General features: G+C 38.8%; 1 protein-coding gene across 1 annotated transcript; it reads left to right on the top strand.

The window, feature by feature from the left end:
* Positions 1 to 243: 243 nt before the first annotated feature.
* tfap2d (transcription factor AP-2 delta (activating enhancer binding protein 2 delta)) lies at positions 244 to 18,220 on the top strand. The gene is made up of 8 exons (XM_089021945.1): positions 244 to 1,281; positions 1,734 to 2,249; positions 7,236 to 7,296; positions 12,357 to 12,522; positions 15,179 to 15,297; positions 15,378 to 15,519; positions 16,029 to 16,142; positions 16,779 to 18,220. The coding sequence occupies exons 1-8, from the start codon at positions 1,243 to 1,245 to the stop codon at positions 16,996 to 16,998; spliced, it is 1,377 nt and encodes a 458-aa protein (XP_088878071.1). The 5' UTR covers positions 244 to 1,242; the 3' UTR covers positions 16,999 to 18,220.
* The last annotated feature ends 3,699 nt before the right edge of the window (positions 18,221 to 21,919 follow it).

Below are 21,919 nucleotides of genomic sequence, written 5' to 3'. Positions count from 1 at the left end.
CACACGGTGCACCGATATCTCACATTATCGCCTATTTTATTCGAGGAGGTCGATATCGTGTTCGAGTGATTTTTAAATGTCGTCATTGACCAGGTAAAAAAAAGTCAATGAGACGTATGCAAATAGAAGACTTTTATCCTATCATATGCACAGGTGAGTAAAATCATTAGGGTACATGCAGAAAGAAGATTTATTGCAAAACAATGAAAAAACGTTATTTTACAAGTTATTAACATTCGGTTTTCAATCGATTTTTAATGGATATTTGGACAAAAAATAGCACCGGTTTTCTTTTCCATAATGCACAAAAAGCACAATCGACATTCCATCTCCACAAAAAAACGTCAAAATCTCAGGAAAATAATTACCAAAATACAAATTGTATGACGATATAAAATGTCGATGCAATTCTGGTAATGAAAAAAATGGTTAAAAATTCATTTGTGAAAAAAACGACGAATAGGTATAAGGGGCGTGCCGAAAATGCATTCCTGTTCTTTTGGGGGGGAAATACATAAAAAGCAGTCTTATTCTTTTGTAAAAAAAAATATATATATTGCCATACCAGGAGGAATAAAAACGGTCAGAAAAGCAGTTCCATCTCAAACGGTCCATCCATACGAAAATATTCGATATCATGCTTGATAGTAAACTTCCATATTTTGGTCGAAAATCCATACAGCGTTTGTTAAAAAGAATAATATAAAAGAAGGATGATAGGTGGTGCGATTAAAAGAAGAGGAAAGCAAGCAGAGGACCGTGCACAAAGCAGTCAAAATGAGAAATGTCCGTCTAGCTCCCTAAACACAAAAAAAAAAGCAACAAAAAAAGAGGAAAATATTAAAAGCAGTTGTTGCTTCCTTATCAAGACAAAGATCCAATATTTATTCCCGGTCTCCTGGGATGCTCCACTCCGTCTATTGTCCTCCCATTCCTGTGCTGATGCTTAATTTTCAAAACTTGGGATATTACCAAGGGACCTATACGACATCAGCCGAGAAATACCCTGCAAGTACAAAATCCGTGAGCCAGCCCCGTCCGTGCAGAGGGGAGACGCTCGCCTTGCACCAGAGCCTTTTTTCTTCTCCCCCCCACCCCTACTTTGCCCTTATTACCCACACACGGCGCGCGAGGGGAGACTTTTCCACCGCTCGTACATTTGGGGGATTTTAACGCTTTTTCGCCGCCGTCGGGGAGGAAAGCAACGAGTACTTTGGAGGGTGGAGGAAAAAAAAAACCACCATGTCAGCGACCTTCCCGGGGCTTGTTCACGACGCAGAGGTAACATTTTTTACTTTACGTCAAACTAAAGCGGTGGTTTAAATAGTCCGGTTGATAGTTCGATATTTAAATTCGTCGATTTGCATTGAGAGATTTAAACGGGGAAAGCGGAGTGATAAATAAAAAGTTGTTTCAGAATCAGGTTGAAATGAGGAGTGATGCTAGAAAATAGTGGCTGGCGTATATTGTAAGTAACTGAGCATAGCATGAAATTACAATAATTCATGTAATAATATTAGCGTGAGAGAAATTTGCAAAAAAATACATATACATAAAGAGAAAATGAGGATCATTGCAGTTTGTTTCCCTCCCGGGCATGTAGAAGTGAAATCTGCTCTAGGTGGGGGGGAGGGGAGGGGGGGGTGTAAATATATTTTTTGTTATTGCAGAATTATTATTATTATTTTGGAAGCGAACGCGAGGCTAAGCGACTCGGTTCCCACATCCCTTAGATACGTCACGACGGCTCCAACAGCTACCGGCTGATGCAGCTCGGTTGCCTGGAGTCCGTGGCCAACTCGTCGGTCGCCTACTCGTCCTCCTCCCCGCTCACCTACCCGGCGTCGGCGGGCACGGAGTTCGCCTCCCCTTATTTCTCCGCCAACCACCAGTACACCCCCCTGCACCACCAATCCTTCCACTACGAGTTCCAACACTCGCACCCGGCCGTGGCCCCGGAGGCCTACGGGCTCAACTCGCTCCACTCGGGTCAGTACTACCAACAGATCCACCACGGGGAACCGGCGGACTTCATCAATCTGCACAACGCGCGCTCGGCGCTCAAGTCGTCGTGTCTGGACGAGCAGCAACGGCGAGAGCTGGGATGCCTCGACGCTTACCGGCGACACGACCTGTCGCTCATGACGTCACACGGCTCCCAGGCCTACGGCGTCGGGATGCATCATCCGGATCAGAGATTGCTTCCCGCTGCCGGCCTGGGTTTACAGGCGGCTGCAGATGACCTACAGGTACATGCACGTCCTTCATATGCTCCATACTATAAAAAAAAAAATCACATTTACTGCAACTAACAAGTGTTTCCGAACATTTTTTGAACAATAGAGCATATTTAACTGTAGGAATATAAATGTAATATCACCCAATCAAACAAGAAGCGGATACACAGGTCAATTCAGTTCCTTCAGCCAGCATATGTGCATATAACTATGATGCCTGCTTGCCATGATAAATAGCTGGCATGGATAGACGATCAACGATATTTGCAGTCAATATTCTGATCAGCTTTTATGACATGCTTTTGAGAAGTACAGGTCGTAAATTGCAGTTTAATTGCATTGCCTAATGCAGACTATGCACGCCTAATCAATGTTACAATATACCAATATGGTCAAAAGCATATATTTCATATCTTGATTTAGATCTGACATGGTGCTTGCCCTCTTTTTGTAACCATGTATCACGAGGAAGCGGGCAATGGGGAAAACAGTAGCAAAAAATGTAGACTATTACCAATGACATTTAAATGAAAACTTTGTAACCAGCGCAATGGCTTTGCCAAGTACAACATATTGTTTTAAGGGGAATATTCATTCCCGTTCAATCAAAAACATAGTGAAGCATAATTCAGTGTATGCAAGCCGGATATACATAACTTTCTACATGTACATTATTGTCAAATAAAATCACATCTAACCATATACAGGCAATAGTAGCCAAATGTAATCTATTGTCATTGAGCGTAGTGGTGTCTCATTGTAATTTAGCACAGTCGTTTAGCCAAAACAAACATGCGAATCAAACCTCTGAAGATGGAGGACACTGATTCGCTGTGGCGACCCCTTGAAGGAAAAGAAGAAGTTTAGCCTAGCATGCTACAATATAGCATGGCTGAGTGCCGTATTGTGTGCAATAACATGACACCCTGAAGTCCAGTGTAGTACATATCAAAGTATAGATCGTCTTGTATAAGTGCAGTGTTGAATTTGACCAATATAGCATAAATCATAGCAAAACAAAGTATGAGCGGATTTGGTTTAGGGCAGACAAATTTTATCGTAAAATAGTATGTTTTTCACATAATGTAGTAAAAAGTAGTGGATCAAGTAAAATGTCATTGGACTGATACTGCAATCAATGCAAACCTATCGGCAAGAAAACCCCATCTGTAGCCTGGAATAGTCTAACTATGTAGGCCATGTACAGACCAGGAAGACTATTGGAGTTCCGAATCGATCAAAAGTGCTTTAAAAGGTTCTCGTGTCGTCTATTGAGTCTTCAATAAGGAGCATAGTCAACTATTACGCAGCATGGATTACATAGACAATTCAAGTGCTTAGGGTAGAGTACTCTATAGTCACTATTTAACATAGTCTAGTACCGTCCAGTCGAGTACGTCACCCCATTGCCCCCACCCTAGCCTGTGCCCCACTGGCCTACTATTGGCACCAGCCCCCACCTCCACCGCAACCATAATTCCCCAAATATGAGTGGGGAAGGAGGGCGCCAGATGTCTGCCAGTCTGCTGACTGTGCGAGGCCCTTCGGTTCTTTACAAGCAGGTCTTTGGAGGAAAGGGAATAATGCTGCATATCATCTCCAGATCATTTGCTTGCCAGCAAGTAAGGGCGAAGGGCGTTGGAGGGGATGGGGGGGGGGGGGGGGCAAACCAAACGTGACCGTACAACAAGTAAATGTCAAGTCTGCACGGGACTGAGTCTGTAAAAGCCAGGCGGCTGTTTTTTTCCCAAAGGTTAATTGACTGGCACTCTATACAATCCTCGTCAAATCCGCCCTTTATTTTACCACGTGGACACGTGACCTAGACTTTACATAATTCTTTTGGATGTAAAATAGTAGTGGAGATGAAAATTGTGTGTGCATGTGAGTGTGTGTGTGTGTGTGTGTGTGTGTGTGTGTGTGACCGGTTAGCTGTTGAGGCAAAGAAAGGCGGCTAGTTTCTCTATTCTGTGGTCAAGGGCGGATTAAGGGATCGAGGTTGAGGACACAATACGCTGCTCGAGGACCATAAAGCACCGTAGTTTATCCAATTAGGGACTTAACGTCAATCAACTTTGTTACTTATGCAGCAACATCTGAGCTGATTTCATCAAGCTTGCCAGTTAAACACCTCGCCAAATTATTTCTGCCATGTTAAGTGTGATCACTAATTTCTGCACCTTGGATTCCATCATCTATTTTCAATATGTTGTTATTATTTTCATCTATTTATTATTATTATTTATTCTATATCATGGCGTGTATACTGTATCTCTAACTATATATAACTATCTATATATATATATATAACTATCTATATATATATATATAACTATCTATCTATATATATATATATATATACACGCACACACATGTATATACATATGTACATATATATACACACATGTATATACAGATATGTACATATATACACACATGTATATACATATGTACATATATATACACATATATTTATACATATGTACATATATATACACACATACACACACATATATACACATATATACACACATATATACACATATATACACACATATATACATATATATATACACATATATATATATATATATATATATATATACATATATATACACATATATATATGTATCTAAAGTATGTATATATATATATATATATATATATATATATATATATACATACTTTAGATACATATAAATGTAGATACATGCTGATACATAATATATATACTGTAGATACATATACATATATAAAGATATATATATATATATACACATACATATACACACACACATATATATATATATACATATATAGTGTATATATACACACAAATATATATATATATATACACACACACACACACACACACACATTATATATATATATATATATATATATATATACACACACATATGTATGTTCATATAAAATATTTACATATATGTACGATGTTCATCTGTAATATATTTTATATGAATGAACGCTATCAATATATATTTACATGTTTAGAGCAGCATTTAAAAATATTTCAGATTGGGATGTGTTTTTTTTGGGGGGGTGACATATTTTGGTTCTTTCTTTTCAAAATTGCTGAGACGTTCTAAATCCAGCCATCGTTTTACTTCTCCGTCGGGTGAACAAACAAACAAACAAACACACACACACACACACACACACACACACACACACACACACACACACACACACACACACACACACACACACACACACACACACACACACACACACACACACACACACACACACACACACACACACACACACACACACACACACACACACAATAAACTAAAAACAAAAAAGCAAAAGAAGAAAGAAAGCAAAGGTTCCGTGAACCGGAGCTGGCACGAGGCGTGAACAGAACAGATGCGCCCTATGGTTCGCTCGAGCCCACTGTCATCTTTTGAGCGCCTTAAAGAGATTTTCATGCTGAACAAAAGCAAGTGCCACACCTTTCCCCTCGTCACTAAGCTAATTCATGCAAGACCTCTGCGGTTTTTTTTTGTGTATATTGATCTTATAATCACTTTAGCCTCGCAACGGAAGAAAAAGAAACAGAAGCTGGAGCTGGTTAGATGTATAGTTCTTCGCACCCCCCCCCCTCCCCAAAACCTCGCTTTTCCACATTTTATTACAATCTGCCTCGGTTTTGAGGCTCGTACGAGGGGATTAAATATCTCGGAATAAAAAAAAATGTTTTTCTTTCTTGATGACATCGTTGATAGTGCTTATCTGGACTAAAATGGCGTCCTTCAGGCCAGTAACTCTACAACAGGTTGGATATAGTTTTTAAAAATTCATAATAAAGTGTCCCTTGAGATTTTGGAAATGCGCTTAGAAATTGAATGTATTATTATTATATAAGATTGTAACTAATATGTAAGTTTAAAATGTATTCAATTGTTCCAGTGAGCGTTTAAGCAAACATACTTTCCACTACTACACTTTACACTTTACTACACATTTGCATGGGCGATGCTAATTTAAACTGCAAATCGTTTAATTAGTGCAATGCTATTTTGATGCAATTGGGATAAAAATATACTTTTTTTCCTCTTCTCATTCGCTGTAATGTTTTTACAGTGTAATGGCATTATTTGTTATTTAGGTTTTTTTTTGTTTTTGTATGAGAAAGGAAAAAAAATTAAATAAGAAATTAAAATAACACTAATAATAGCAATAATTAACTAAATTAAATCAACTTGAGTGGATTGGGGTCATTAGGGTAACTTAATTATCTTTACAAGCACTTAGGTTGCCCTGTATTTTCTCCAGGTATCCCATATTCAAAGGACCAAAGGACACTTTGATCCTCTCCTCTTTCATCTAGAACGGCTTCATGTCACAAAGAGGGTACAGCAAATGCTGAAGAATGAATGACTCTCTGTGTCTTTGTGTTGTCATATTATTTAGTTTTGTTTTTTTGACTTCAAGATGGCGTCGCGAGAGTGGCTGACTTTCCAGCAGCTCCTTTATTTTGTTTTTCTACTTCTTTCTTTCCTTTTCTCTTGCTTTCTTAACTTTGCTGCTGTGTTACTTCCGGGTAGAGTGAACGGTGGCGCGAATGGCTGCCGCTGCTCACCCGCACACAAAAAAAAATCCTGTGATTGTAAAGTGTTCTTGATAGTTTTGAAATGCACTTAGAAATTAAATGTTTTATTATTATATATTCTTTTTATTTTGACACTGATTAGCTTTGAGTTGGACTACCCAGCAGTGGAGGCCATTTTGGACTTTGTCCCATTGCCATAAATTTAAAAAAAAAAAAATACTCCAGCAACGTACTGAATATAATGTCCAAAATAGTAAACAAAAACAAAAGGTCAATAATGCAATATTTTTCATGGCATTTTATGGCTTTGTTGCGAGTAAACTACCCCCGCGGCAGTCCACCTGTTGTCCCCCTATAGCAAGACAACAAGAAATCGAGGCACTGCTTATTTTTTCAACATCTCACTCGTTTCTCCACAGGGCTCCGTGGAAGCGCAGTGTGGGCTGGTGCTCAACGGCCAAGGGGGCGTCATCCGCAGAGGTAAACCCCCACTTCCACTTGTCTCTTCTATTGTATTACATTGTTGTCTGTCTACATGTTCTGACACGAGACAAGAGAGCAGGCAGACAAACACGCCGGAACAGCCTCGTTCGTTCGTGTGCTGTCAGCGTGTTGCATGTACATCATCACTTGCAACACGCTCTTTGCCATTTCCGGTTTGAACCCCCCTCCGCCTCCCACATTCCACTTTTTAATACCATATTTTTGTTTTCATATCATGTATGGTTATATTACAGCCATACATGTATATAAAATATATAAATGTATATATGATATTACATATTGTGTTATATATATATATATATATATATTTGACTCAAATATGCAGTCTGTTGCATAGTATAAAATGGATGACGTCATCTTAAAAACACTAATGCATTGTAGATGCCAAACAAATGACATCACTATAATATAAAACCTGCATTATGAACTCATAACACCCAATACACGGCACTTTTATTTTGAAAAACGGTAATGTGTTTTTCTATTGACATAGTTACATGTTTTCCCCCTCCTTCCTCTTTTTAATGCCTGATGAATCCTTTTATATCATGTATGGCTATATTATTATATCCATACATAATATTCTATATACAAATGTATATAATATATATGGCTATTATTATATCCATACATGATATACTATATACAAATGTATAGAATATATATAAATATGATATTATATATTTTATTACATATTAATATATGACTCCAACATGCAGAGTCTGTTGCATAATATAAAATGGATGACGTCATCTTAAAAATACCAATGCCAAAAAAATGACATCACTCCATAATATAACACCTGCATTATGATCTCATAACACCCAATACGCAACGCTTTTATTTTGAAGGACGGTGATGTTTTTTTTTTCTATTCATTTAACGTGTTGATTTAAATACATTTATTATAGGGGTTATTATAGGGGTTGAAACTAATCAATGGATCAGATGTTTTTTTTCTGAAGTAAATGCACAATTTGGATTTGGGTTGCATAAAATTAAATATAAATGAAATCAATACAGTATTGATTGCATTGTACTGTATTGTAAAATGGATTAGTTCGGAATTACAGTTCTGGTTTCCACCAAATCGAATTTATCACCCAAAAAGACCAAGTGGGTTGCAACCGTCCACCAGTTTGTTTACACGCTTCTTCCATGGAGCAAAAAAAAAGTGTTTTTGAAAACGCACGCGCGCGCCTGTCTATGTGCGTGCGTCTACAGGGGAGATCCAGAGAGAGTCAACCCGCTGCGTTTTTGCAAACGGAGAAGGAAAGCTGCGTGTCTCCAGTTTAATTTTTCATCGGGCCTTCTTCAGTGTTGGGTGGGGGGGGGGATCTTTTTTTTCTCTCGGATTGACGCGGGAATCCCTCCGCTATCACATTCGGTTAATGGTGCGCACTATTTGGCCCTGAGCTCAGCCGCCGCAACCATCACAACCAATCATCTTTGCTTTAGTTCGCACTCCTGTATCGATAGCTTCTCTCGCCTCGGGCGCGCGCTTTGATATGCTAATGAGGAGCGAAGGCCCCCGGATTCAGTCGAGATCATATTAATGTTGTTCTTTCTGACTGCGGCTTTGCAGGCATGAATATTCACACCCCCCCCCACCCCCACACCCAACATCCCTCCACGACGCCTTCAGAAGAAAACCAGTCAAGAAAGGCGCTTTTCTGTCTGCGCTTTTAATTAACCCCTGCGTTTGGATCCCCACTTCCGGTTCCGATCGTGACATCACAACGCGCACGCGCCCACTTTGCGGCAACCCTCGCTTTTTGCTTATTGTTAGAAGCTGTAAACATTGTTGTGCAACTCGGAAAAAGAATGACATTTGGCCCGTGTTCTTTTTCTTTTAATTTTCGGCAAACCGGTTTTAAAACAGGCGCTTGATTCGACGTGTGATCCCGCCCGCCGCTCGCGCCGCAGCCCGAGGCTACTCTCCGTTGCTTAAATACCGTTATCGCCTCTGGGCCCCCCCCCCCCTCCTGCACGCTCCGCTCGCTGCATTCACAGCAATAGCTCGTTTCGATTGCCCTTGGCAACATAAAATACAAACTACTTTGTATCAAAACATTTTTAAGGGGAATTAATGCGATGTGAACCTGAGGCTTTCTGAGAACGCGTCAATCTGACAGACAGGTTGCAGATTGCTCCAGAACAATCGGACGAATGGATTCTAAAGGGGTCGTTGTACAGGTTCTCAATCCTCAGCCTCCTTTTACTATCATTTTACTGTCGTTCGATGTACTTAAATATGATCCTCTCTTTTCGAACTGTTTATAATAAAAATCCCGAAAAAAGTTTAATACAGTAAAGTCTCGTTATATCGATATTCAAGGGAGTCCGAAAAAATATCGATATATCCGACTCTGTTTGCATGTAATTTTCTCCGTGCGTGCATAGAAATAGTATCGATATAACCGGGACTATCGATATATCCGATATCGATATAACAAGACTTTACTGTAACTCAAAAAAATCATACAAATTAAAATACATTCTTGATTAGGCTAAAATCTAGGAGACTATGGGATACCTGGAAAATTCTCAAAAGTGCGTGTAGAGATAGTTAAGTTACCCTCATGACCCCAATCCATTCAAGTTGATTTAATTTAGTTAATTATTGCTATTATTATATTTTATTATTTTTATTTCTTTTTTTTTCTTTGTCATATAGCACAGTGAACAGGACATTGCATATAACATATATATTTTATCGACATGGTTATGATGCATGTTCTGTTTTGATGTCCGGAACAGATGATGTTCAATGTACTTAAACACGTGACCATGTTTTCCCCTTCTCTAATTGTTTATAATAAAAATCACCAAAAACTTTAATAACCCCCCAAAAAATCATACAAATTCCAATTAATTCTTGATAAGACTAAAATCTGGGACACTATGGGATACCTGGAACTTTTTTACTGCAACCTAAGTGCTTGTAAAGATAGTTAAATTGCCCTAATGACCATCATCCACTAAAGTTGGTTTAATTTTCTTCATTATTGTTATTATTTTACTTTATTATTTTTATTTCTTTTTTTTTTTTTTTTTTCCTCATATGTGAATATGTGAGCACAGTGAACAGGACATTGCATATGCGGAAGGGCCAAAAGCATAAAACATTTTATCGAGATGGCTATATGATGCATGTTCTGTTTTGATGATGCTCAATGTACTTTAACATGTCATCATTTTCCCCTTTTCTAACTGTTAAAAAAATCAATAAAACGTTTAATAACCCCACCAAAAAATTCTAATATAAAGACATTATTAATAAGACTAAAATCTAAACTGTTTTGGATGAAGGATGCTCAGGTAAGCGACACTCAGTCTATTCTACGGGGTCGCTGTCCAGGGTGCTGGAAAAAAAATCATCTACCTTCCTGCAGGGGAAGAAAGTACCACAGTCTGGTGCGTTTGTGCTGATGGTGAATAATACATCCTTCACAGCTTAAAATGTAGGTTAGAAAGCCTTGGTTGGTGGCCCAAAGTGCACCCCCTCCTTATAAAAAAAAAAAAAAAAAAAAAAGACTGGCGTGGGCATCAACGCCTGTAGCCTTGTTCCGCTTGGCCTAAAATGGCATCCCCCTTTTTTTCCCCTCCGTTTCCTTTCACATCACGGGCCTGATAACAAAGCGACACACCCCGCTGTTGGATTTGATAATGAGGCGGATGAATAATAGAATATAGCCCACAGTAGATCAGACAGCAACCTTGCGTTTCAGCCGTTTGGCACGTTAGTTTAAGTGAAAGTTTATTAATAATGGGCCTCCTCAGCTCCAGCGGTCAATATTTTCCATGGAAGGGGGCGGGGGAGGGGGAGATTCATTGGGATGCAGTTAATAATGCGCGAGAGCCTTCACGGGAAATGATTTATTCACGCTATTACAGGCGCAACTTTGTCAACTCGGCGGTGGCTGGAAGGTGATAAAATGAAGCTTTTGTTTGGATGAAAGCGGGCGGCGGCGGCGTACAAATATTGGTTTCAAGCTCAAGTACGTCAAGGCAATGTAAACGACGGCGATATGATGAGACGGCGCGGATGAGAAAAAGGGGAAATGTTAGCTTAGCGCCAAGAAAGAAAAAAATAGCAGCCATCAAGTTTTATATTTCATATATTTTTGATGGGACTGTACATTTGCATATTACATGCAGCACTTAGTGTACGGTGTGTTATTCTACGTGTTATTATTAACCAGCTCGACTTACGACCACCCGTACTTAACGACCACACTCCCAATGATTACTGTATTTTCATTTTGTTTTCCATATGTAAGGTGCAGTGATCTATCAGGCGCACCGTCAAGGAATGAAAAAAAGTTTTACAAATACAGTAAAGTCTCGTTATATCGATATCGGATATATCGATAGTCCCGGTTATATCGATACTATTTCTATGCACGCACGGAGAAAATTACATGCAAACAGGGTCGGATATATCGATAGTCCCGGTTATATCGATATTTTTTCGGACTCCCTTGAATATCGATATAACGAGACTTTACTGTATAATATATGAATACTGTATATAAACGTTTTCCAAATACAGGTAACATCCGACTTACGACCAGCTTGATTTATGACCACCCATACTTACAACCACGACCTCCAAACCCTATTTTTAAAATGTTAATTCTACGCCTGGCACCGCAACTCGCTAGCAGGTCGGCAACGCGTACGACAATTTTGGCCAGCTAGCATCTCACTCTCGCACAGCAATCGACCGTGTGATGGCACCCCGGGGGGGAGTTTGCGAGTCATTTAGCCTTCGAGTCTCTACTCAACATTTTGAATGGATTTCAACTTACGACCATTTTGACTTACAACCATTTGGTTGGAACGGAACTCGGTCGTATGTTGGATGTTACCTGTGCGGATATAGATTTGGCTTTTGTCTATATATTTGGCTTTGTCAGCCAGGTAGTGTTGAATTAAATGTAACTATGAATAATTAGCCAATTTATATTTCCGCTCACAAAATTGTCGTGGCAATCTTACTCAAACAATTTGTCTCCGCTTTTACCACACAGGAGGAACTTGTGTGGTGAATCCGACAGATTTATTCTGCTCCGTACCGGGTCGACTGTCACTACTCAGTTCCACTTCCAAGTACAAAGTCACCATCGCAGAGGTGAAACGAAGACTGTCACCGCCGGAATGCCTCAACGCTTCTCTTCTGGGAGGAATACTGCGCAGGTTTGTATTTTAAAGTAGAAAAAAAAAGACAAATGTGACAGTCGGATTACTTTTCAAGGGGGTTGGGGGCGTGACTCAAGATGCCACTTATACTGTCGGTATACTCGCATGATGATAAATACATGTCAGTAAAACACATTCAAGTTTGGATTGGATTGGATTAGCCTTGATTTAGTGGAGAAATTATCATTTCACAGCAGCAAAGTGATGAAAGGAAGAGGAAAGGAAAGGAAGAAGTAGAAAAACAAACTACCGGAGCCGCTGTAAAGGCAGCCACTGTTGCAACGCCATCTTGAAGTCAAAGCAACAAAAAAAACTAAATAACAAACAATGTGACAACACAAAAGACACCGTCATTCAATCTTAAGCACTTTCTGCACCGCACTTGTCTCGTGTTGTATGAATCAGTTCTAGATGAAAGAGGAGAGGATCAAAGCATCCTTTTTACCAGTGGATCAGGGACGTCATGGTGAAATGTGCGCGCCTGCTACAAGCTAAATGTTGAGAGCAAACACGGAGCAGTAACATCCGTTGACGAAAAAAGATTGTCTCGCATCTTCTGTCTCACGTAAATCCGCTTCAATTCCAAGCCGCGACAGTTCCACATATGACCTTTCCGCTGGAAAAATTACATTACAGCCGCCAAAAAAAAAAGGCACAATCGGCGCACAGCCATCCAGCCATCCAGAGATGACAGTCAAATGGCACCAACATTCCTTTCTAATCAAAAACAGTGCTGGCATATTCATGCTGCAGAAAAGGCGCAAAACCACTCAGCAGAGTGTCCTCCTTGATGAACATCGTGGCCAAAAAATGCTGAAAAACAATCCGTATCCATTCCAAATGATGCACAACAACTTCAAGTGACAAATGAAAGACAAAAACAACAAAACAAGCAAACATCGTGAGCGCAATTGGTAATGGCAGCCTACTCAGGCGCCATCTTGGACCACCATCATAAAATTGGTCTTAAAAATATGCAGTGTGAATCAAACCAAATTATAGCAACATTTCAGACTCTACGTTTCCTGGACATTCAACTACTTCCTAGATGCGTACGGCGCTGACCCACTGCACTTTAATGACGTTACGTTTTAACAGCCATGGTAATTGCGGGCGATTGCGGAACCGTGTTAATCCGTCTGATGAACAACCGAGAGCGCTAACACGGACGGCTCTTTGTAGAGCTCAGATAAAAGCCACGCAAACGCGTCTGAAAAGACTATCGGCGAGGATTAGATGAACCAAGAGGTCGGCTGTATTATTGATAAGGTAGAGACGATGGAGAGAGAGAATTACAACAATGGTCAAATAAGGTCACTGAAAGATCGGGGAAAAGAATTTACGGGCAGAGACGTTCAGTGGACAGAACGTAAAACTTCGCCGGTCATCGATCGAAATGACTCGTGATAAAAGGCAGCCATTTTGGACGGTTTGTTAACATGATCGCCGGTCGCAATCGGTCACCACCGCTCATTAGATCTTAACATGGAGGAATTTAGCGACAGCCTTTATTTTATACACAGTGAGGTAGCTATCTATTAGCTATCTAGCTGGCTATCTATTCGTTATATAGCTAGCTAGCTATCTGACTGTCTAGCTGGCTATCTATTAGTTATATAGCTATCTAGCTAGCTAGCTGTCTATTTATTAGCTAGCTAGCTTTCTATCTATTTGAGTTATTTCTGGGTTGAGTGAAAGCTGGTGCGTGTGGCTGCCGCTGCTCACCCACTGCAAAACTTATACTGTAACTGAAAAGTGACCTTGAGAGTTTTGGTAGGCGCTTATAAATTAAATGTAATTATTATTATTATTTTGCGCATATACATCATTGGCTGGCTAGCTATTAGCTGTCTAGCTGACTGGCTGTCTAGCTATCTGTTAGCTATTTATTTGCTATCCATTAGCTATCTAGCTTTCTATCTATTTGAGTTATTTCTGGGTTGAGTGAGTTCTGGCGCGTGTGGCTGCCACTGCTCACCTACTGCAAATCTTATCCTGTGACTGAAAAATGACCTTGAGAGTTTTGAAAGGGGCTTATAAATGAAATGTATTATTATTATTATTATTATTATTATTATGTAAGACAAAGCCGTGTTTGGAAATGAGCGTTGCGTGACAAAATTCACCTCAAAGAAAACGCTCATCAAGTTCTCATTTTAACATAAGTGACATAAAAAACACACATTTGTCACATTTCTACGCGGGATATGATAACGAAAATGACAAAGATCGAAAATAGTATCTATATATTCGACCAAAGAAATGTGCAGATTCAAACCCGAGACACTCGGGGGAATTACAACCTGAAAGCGCATTCATTATGCAAATACGCTTGATTAAAGAAGTGACGCTTTTCAATGCAAGATGACACCTTTTAATTTATTCAAGCTTTCATTTTACTACAACCGTCTTGTCATAATAATCACATGAAATCTTATCCAGATCTGCTTTTTTTGTGTGTCTGTGTGGACTGTAAAGTGTCCTTGAGAGCTTTGAAAGACGCTTAAAATGTAATGTATTATTATTATTATTATTACTGGAGACTTCCAGGACGTGCAAAATTGTATTTTGTAACAATTCCCAAGAAACAACAGAGCGAAATATTCTAAAAATATGTTCAGATGTGACACGAGACTTGCCGATTTTTCCGCAGAGCAAAGTCAAAGAACGGCGGGCGATGTCTTCGGGAGAAATTAGACCGACTTGGCCTCAACCTGCCGGCGGGTCGGAGGAAAGCTGCTAATGTCACACTGCTAACCTCCCTGGTCGAAGGTCAGTTTTTAAATCTCAAATATTTTACTTTAATTTTTTATCCGTATCCTTCTAATCGACATTTTTATGTGTCCACGTAGGAGAAGCGCTTCACCTAGCAAGAGATTTTGGCTACACCTGTGAGACGGAATTTCCTAGCAAGGCGGTGGGCGAACATTTAGCCCGACAGCACAATGAATCGAAAGAAAATAATGCGCGAAAGAAAATGGTTTTGGCTACAAAGTGAGTAGACATGCACGAAAAAAAAACAACATTAGCTTAGCAAAGCGCTGTCAAAGTCATTTTGTAGTTAGGATTTCCTATCGAGGTTTCATCTCCTCCACGTTATATCTAGAGAAGACAACAAATTAAGGAATAACAAGTTTTCAAATCGGAAGTAAAAAATAATGACTATTTTTTTGTGGTTTAAATACGACAATTTGATGCTTTGGTTTGGATTTTAGCAAGCATCCTGAAATTTTACAAGTATGATTTGCATTCGCGGGCCGAATAAAATGATGTGGCGGGCCCGATTTGGCCCCCGGGCCTTGACTTTGACACCATAACCATTAAAAATGTTGGTTCGAACTTTGGCAAGCATCATGAAATTTTACAAGCTTGAGTTGCATTCGCGGGCCGAATAAAATGATGTGGCGGGCCCGATTTGGCCCCCAGGCCTTGACTTTGACACCTGTAGCATATAGCATTTTTGCAAATGGCGATCCCGAATTAATGTCCTTTCTTTGTCTTAGGCAAATCTGTAAGGAGTTCCAAGACTTGTTAAGTCAAGATCGGTCTCCTTTGGGCTCTTCCAGACCGACACCCATCTTGGATTTAGACATCCAGAGACACTTGACACACTTCAGGTAAATTTGGGTGTAAAATGGCGCTTGTTTGGTCTCCACAGAGCCATTTGACATTTCCAAAAATGTGACAACTTTGCAATTTGTTACATTGGGTGGGGTGGTTGGGGTGCGGAGGTCACCATCAGTCTCTTCACGGAAAGGTCACGTGCGGTTTTGACCTTTTGAGAAATGAGGGGCAAATTCCAACTCAGTCAAAGTCAGTCAAAGTTAGCTTTATTGTCAAAAATGCTAATATGCATGACATACAGCACAGATGAAATTAATGTCCTCTCTGACCCAGCGTGCAAGGCACTTATAACGTGGCTAAAAAAAGACAGACAATTGACAACAGACAATACATGTAATTTCTGAATGTAAAGTGAGGTAGTGGCGTATGTAAAGTGAGGTAGTGGCGTATGTAAAGTGAAACTGTGTAAAAATGCAAAAACAAACACAAAAAAAGTTGAAGTGAGGTCTTGCAGGAAAAAAATGAGAAAAAAAATAAAATTCAGGATGATAGTACAACGTGTAGCGTGTCAGAGTTCAATGAGTGTGGCAGTGGGAAGGGGTAAGGGGGCAGGGCTGGGAGGGAGTTTAGTCTCCTGACTGTCAACGTCTCTGATGTTTGCTTTGTCCTTTTTTTTTCTCCCAAAACAGTCTAATCACGCACGGTTTCGGTACGCCGGCCGTTTGCGCCGCTCTCAGCACTTTCCAAACGGTCCTGAGTGAGATGCTCAACTACCTGGACAAAAACTCCAGCGGCAAAACAAGCGGATCCAACGACCATCAACAGATAAACGGCGGCTCGGAAAAGTCGCAGCTACGCAAAGCGGCCGAGTCACAGAACAAAGACGGAAAAATTGAAAAGACAGAGTAGTCCCACCCGCCTGGTCCCCCCCGTGCCTTGGAGATGTGTATGTGTGAGAGTGTATGTGAGAGAGAGAGAGAGAAAATATGTATGTTTTATGGGTGGTTTTTTTTTGTTTTTTTTGAGGGGGGGGGGGGGTGTAAATTGTGAAATGGGTCCAAGTCAGCCATTTTGTAAAAGTGACGCCGCAATTCCTATTTCCTGTGCATGTCCATGTCTATCTTTGTTACACTTTACGAAAAAAATAACAAAAACAAAAAAACAACTCAACGCAGGTTTGGCTAACGCAAGCTCTCCATGAACATTTGTAAAGATATACAGTATATAAATATTTAAATGACTTTTCTTGTAGGACTTGGACTGACGATACAGTGATATCTTGGCTTACAAACTTAATTGGTTCCCAGACAGTGTAAGGCAAAAAGTGTATATCCCAAAAAATTATTTCCCATAGGAAACAATTAAAATAACAATAATCCGTTCCCAGGTGCCCAGAAAACATACTTTTCTAATTTTCTAAGCATTAAAACTACACGACATATACCTTATTTTATGTATAATAAACGTGCTATGGTATTATAGTTAAAGAAATAAACTGTACTATATAATAAAGTAATTTTATTTACCTTTATGATGGTCTTTGAATGCCTGATGGAATGGAGTGGCCGGTTTCCTTAGCATTAAACACTTGAGGAACGTAACCTTCTTTTTTCACCATCTTGACGAATGATCTCTTGTAGGTGCTTTCTCTATGATAATTTTACCTTGTTCCTCATTAATTGTGTTCTGTTTTTGCTGGGTTGATAACGTTTTGCATCAAGTGTACAGATGGCTTGTGCGGGTTGTTTGTGGATGGGATATTTTAACCTTGTCGTCTACACTTCTTTGAAACTCTTTCACTGTCATCTGCCTGTCTCTTTAATGTTTAAACCACCTCCCCTCCGTGCTACGTTCTTGACCAATCAAGTGGCTTTTACCGAAGACTGGGGGCGGGGAATGGAGGACAAAAACAGTCGGCTGCCATTTTGTTGTTAGAAGAACGGGGTCGTTCGCGAACGACACATCACTCATTATGGCGCTCCGTGTGTATCCTGAATAAAAGTTTGTATGCCAAGGTAAAATTTTCATAAATTTAACGTTCGTAAACCGAAAAGTACATAAGCCAAGGGGTTCGTAAACCGAGGTATCACTGTATATATGTTCGACTTACATTTGGAAAAAAACGCTGGTGTTCAATAAATACAAGTGACGACGTGTTCTTTTATTGACTTGGGGTCTTTTCGTGAGTGGAACAGACGCGTGAGCGCAGTCGATGCTACTTAAGTAGCAAAGTTGAAAAGAAACAAGTTTCACACATTCATGCTAGCTTACGATGCCGACACGCGCTTTGTTCTCCAGGAGGCGAGGTGAGGCGTGTACCGTGTTCAAAAGCCACTTTTTGTTTGTTTTCAGGCGGAGTGACTTTTTGTCAACTTAACCGCTTCAATACCTTTCAACCAGAAAAAGTGATGACACAGAGAGCGGAGCAGCTGATTGCTGCCATCTCCATCCCGCCTCTGTCGATTGTGTTGACTTGTTAGCATTAAAAAAAAGGAGGTCACGCTCACGACACGGCATTAAAATACACACAAAAAAAAAAAAAAAATCACAGACACCCGCGCCGGTTTGTCACACTCACTCAATCTCGGCAAATTTCGGGTGGGAACGGGATCTATCAGCGAAGACTGTGATACGTGAAGGAAAAAAAAAAAAAAAAACGGTGCAGTGGGTGTACAATTGGCAAATAGCTACAGGTTGGCTGCTATTGTTGGATTTCATTCCGCTACGGATATGACACGAAGGATTAGGCAGAAAACAACAACTGACTTTTCAATACTTCAAAGATAGATTTAGGTGGAAAAATATATACATATATCACACACGTGTATATATATCACACACGTGTATATATATCACATATATATACATATATATATATCACATATATATATACATATATATCACATATATATATACACATATACATATATATATATACATATATATATACACACACACACACACATATATATTTATATGCAAAATGTGCACATATTCATGTATGCACATATACATATATGCATATATGCATATATACATATACACATATAAACATAAACACATAAACAGATACATATGTACATATACATATATGCATATATACATATACACATATAAACAAACATACATATGTACATATACATATATACATACATATACAGTAAATATGCACATATATACAGTATATATTTGCACATCGCACTGCAACTCTGATTGTATGAGTTGACTTCAACACACTTGGCTAGGTTTTAAACGTTACTTCCTTTCATTATTTTAATGGTACAATTACTTCCTATTTTATAGTTAGCGCGTTTCAACATTTTCAATCAAATGATGAAAGGAATATTTGACGGTTTAAAAAAAAAAAAAGAAAAGAAACGTAGTTGGAAGTATGTTTAGCATTCCTTTTTTTTTCATCTTGTTCTAGACACAATAATGAGCGCGTTTGTTCACCTTTCTCTTTGTTTTCTTTGTTGCTGTTTGCATATGACAGGAAAGTACAGAAGAGCTCTTCTTCATCGCCTGCGGGGCTTTCCTCATTAAATCACCTCGTCCCCAATATTTTAGATTTAAAAAACAAAACACAAACTCTTCATGCTTAGATTCTCACCTAGTCAGTCAAAATGTGTATTTTTTTTCATATTTTGCAGCCTTTATTAATTAAAACAGGGGGCGTACAGGTGGGTATATTTGCAATGATATCATTTAGGATTTTAAAGGCAGTTTTTGTCACACTTTTTCACTCACTTTAATGCACATTGTACTGATCATTTTACTTTGTATACCTTTAGGCACCTGTTGACATCTTAACAGCTGTATGAATGTTTGGCTATGCATATATATATATATATATATATATATATATATATATATATATATATATATATATATATATATATATATATATAGTTGGTCTTAGCTTCTCAGTGCTACATCAAGAGCCAAATATCAATATGTAGGTAGAACACGCATCCTCTCACATACGACATAAAATGTATAATAATAATCATCATCATGATAAGAAGAATAATAAGAAGAAGAATAAGAATAAAAATAAAAATGAGAATGACAAGAAGAAGAAGAAGAAGAAAAATAAGAAGAAGAAGAAGAAAAAGAAGAAAAAGAAGAGTAAAGTGTCCTCTCAAGGACACTTTACAGTCACGGGATTCTTTTGTGCGGGTGAGCGGCGGCAGCCATTCGCGCCAGCGTTCACGCTACCCGGAAGTAACAGAAGCAAAGTTATGAAAGGAAGAGGAAAGGAAAGAAAGAAGTAGAAAAATAAAATGGAGGAGCTGCTGGAAAGGAAGCCACTCTCGCCGTGCGATCTTGAAGTAAAAAAAAAAAACAAACTAAATAACAAATAATTTGACAACACAGACAATAATAAATAAATAAATAAATAAATTTACCCAAAATACAATTAAAATACACAAAAAAAATAATCCAAATGAAAATAAATAAATAAATAAATATGCAAAAATACAAATGAAATTAAAATTTAAAATTATGTTTTTGTTAATTTTAATTTAAAAAAATTACATTAAAAAACAAAATAAAATTAAAAATGAAAAGTTAACAATACTAATAATATAAAATCCTATGTAACTCATCATCCGAAAAATTGCTGCATTTTTGTTATTAGCCATTAAAAGTGTACAGACTGTGTACACTACTGTATATGAGAGCAAAATGCATTTTTTGTGCTTGTATGATTTTTTTCACCTGATCCACACTGTGTTCAAAGTGAGTTGCAGAGCGGAAATAAATGAAAAATAACTGATATTCTGTACGTATATTTTAAAAAAAATCAATTAGGATGAATGTTTGCTACATGCTTTCTGGTGTGGTCTTTTGTTGCCATCGTGTGGCCACAGCAAGAACTGCAACACCTCGTTTTTTAATTTGTACTCAGTCACTGCTTTACTTTTAGTTCGACCACAGATGCCAGAACGGGTGCAAACAAAACCGCCTTAAAATTTACTCCCAATTGAAGTGAAAATAAATACAAATGTGGCAAAAAAAGGGGTATGAATAGAACAAAAAAAAGCCCACGAGTTGTATTCTTGTGACATGTGTTCCTATGTTAAATATGCTGATCCCACCGTGTATGAAAAAACCCTTCAGGATATCACCACAACCATGCCTCCAGACCTCCAGACTGTCAGGACATCTGTCATTGCTAACAGTCATATGTCTCTCCGTCTTTTTGTGTGCACGCCTCTGACAGAAAGCCAAACAAAGCCGGATGAATCTTTTGGCAACGGTTCATTTGCAGACACGCTGACAACAGCCTTGCTTCTAAAACATTCATGTCAAAAGGATGCCTTTTTTTTCTTGCATTAAATATCAAAAGCAAAGCAGCAATACTAGCCAAGTACCAGCCCCATATAGCAAGTATTACAAAAAATGTTCAACTATTTATGCCCATAACGTTTCATGAAAAGCATTACAATTACAGTAAATAATGATATAATAATAAATTGTATTCATAAGCGCCTTTCAAAACTCTCAAGGGCACTTTACAGGCACAAGATAAGGACAACATTTCTTTCTGCGGGTGAGCAGCGGCAGCCAGACGTGCCAGCGTTCACCCAATTCACACCACTATAACTCAAATATAAAATGGTCATCGCAAAGATAGTTTCGAACATTAAACTAGTGCCGTACTGATGAGACCAGGGAGTAAATGAGAGGTTAGTAGTAACCCCACTTTCTAGGCAGTGCAAGTTGGAAAAAATTAGATGACGATGAAAAAACAAATTAGCATCGCAAAGATCGTTATGAACATTAAACTAGTGCCGTACTGATGAGACCAGAGAGTAAATGAGAG

Source organism: Hippocampus bargibanti, linkage group LG19 (assembly GCF_051943395.1).
Source record: "Hippocampus bargibanti isolate YZ-2025 linkage group LG19, ASM5194339v1, whole genome shotgun sequence".
Lineage (NCBI taxonomy): Eukaryota > Metazoa > Chordata > Actinopteri > Syngnathiformes > Syngnathidae > Hippocampus > Hippocampus bargibanti.
Note: the sequence above shows the minus strand (reverse complement) of the source record. Positions and strands in the feature narration are given on the sequence as shown.

What these genes read in the sequence shown, in the direction of transcription:
- tfap2d (XM_089021945.1), top strand. Translation starts at nt 1,243, where the DNA reads ATGTCAGCGACCTTCCCGGGGCTTGTTCACGACGCAGAG. An exon ending in CGGCTGCAGATGACCTACAG is followed by an intron (nt 2,250 to 7,235) that starts GTACATGCACGT and finishes GTTTCTCCACAG; the next exon opens with GGCTCCGTGGAAGCGCAGTG. An exon ending in GCTAACCTCCCTGGTCGAAG is followed by an intron (nt 15,298 to 15,377) that starts GTCAGTTTTTAA and finishes GTGTCCACGTAG; the next exon opens with GAGAAGCGCTTCACCTAGCA.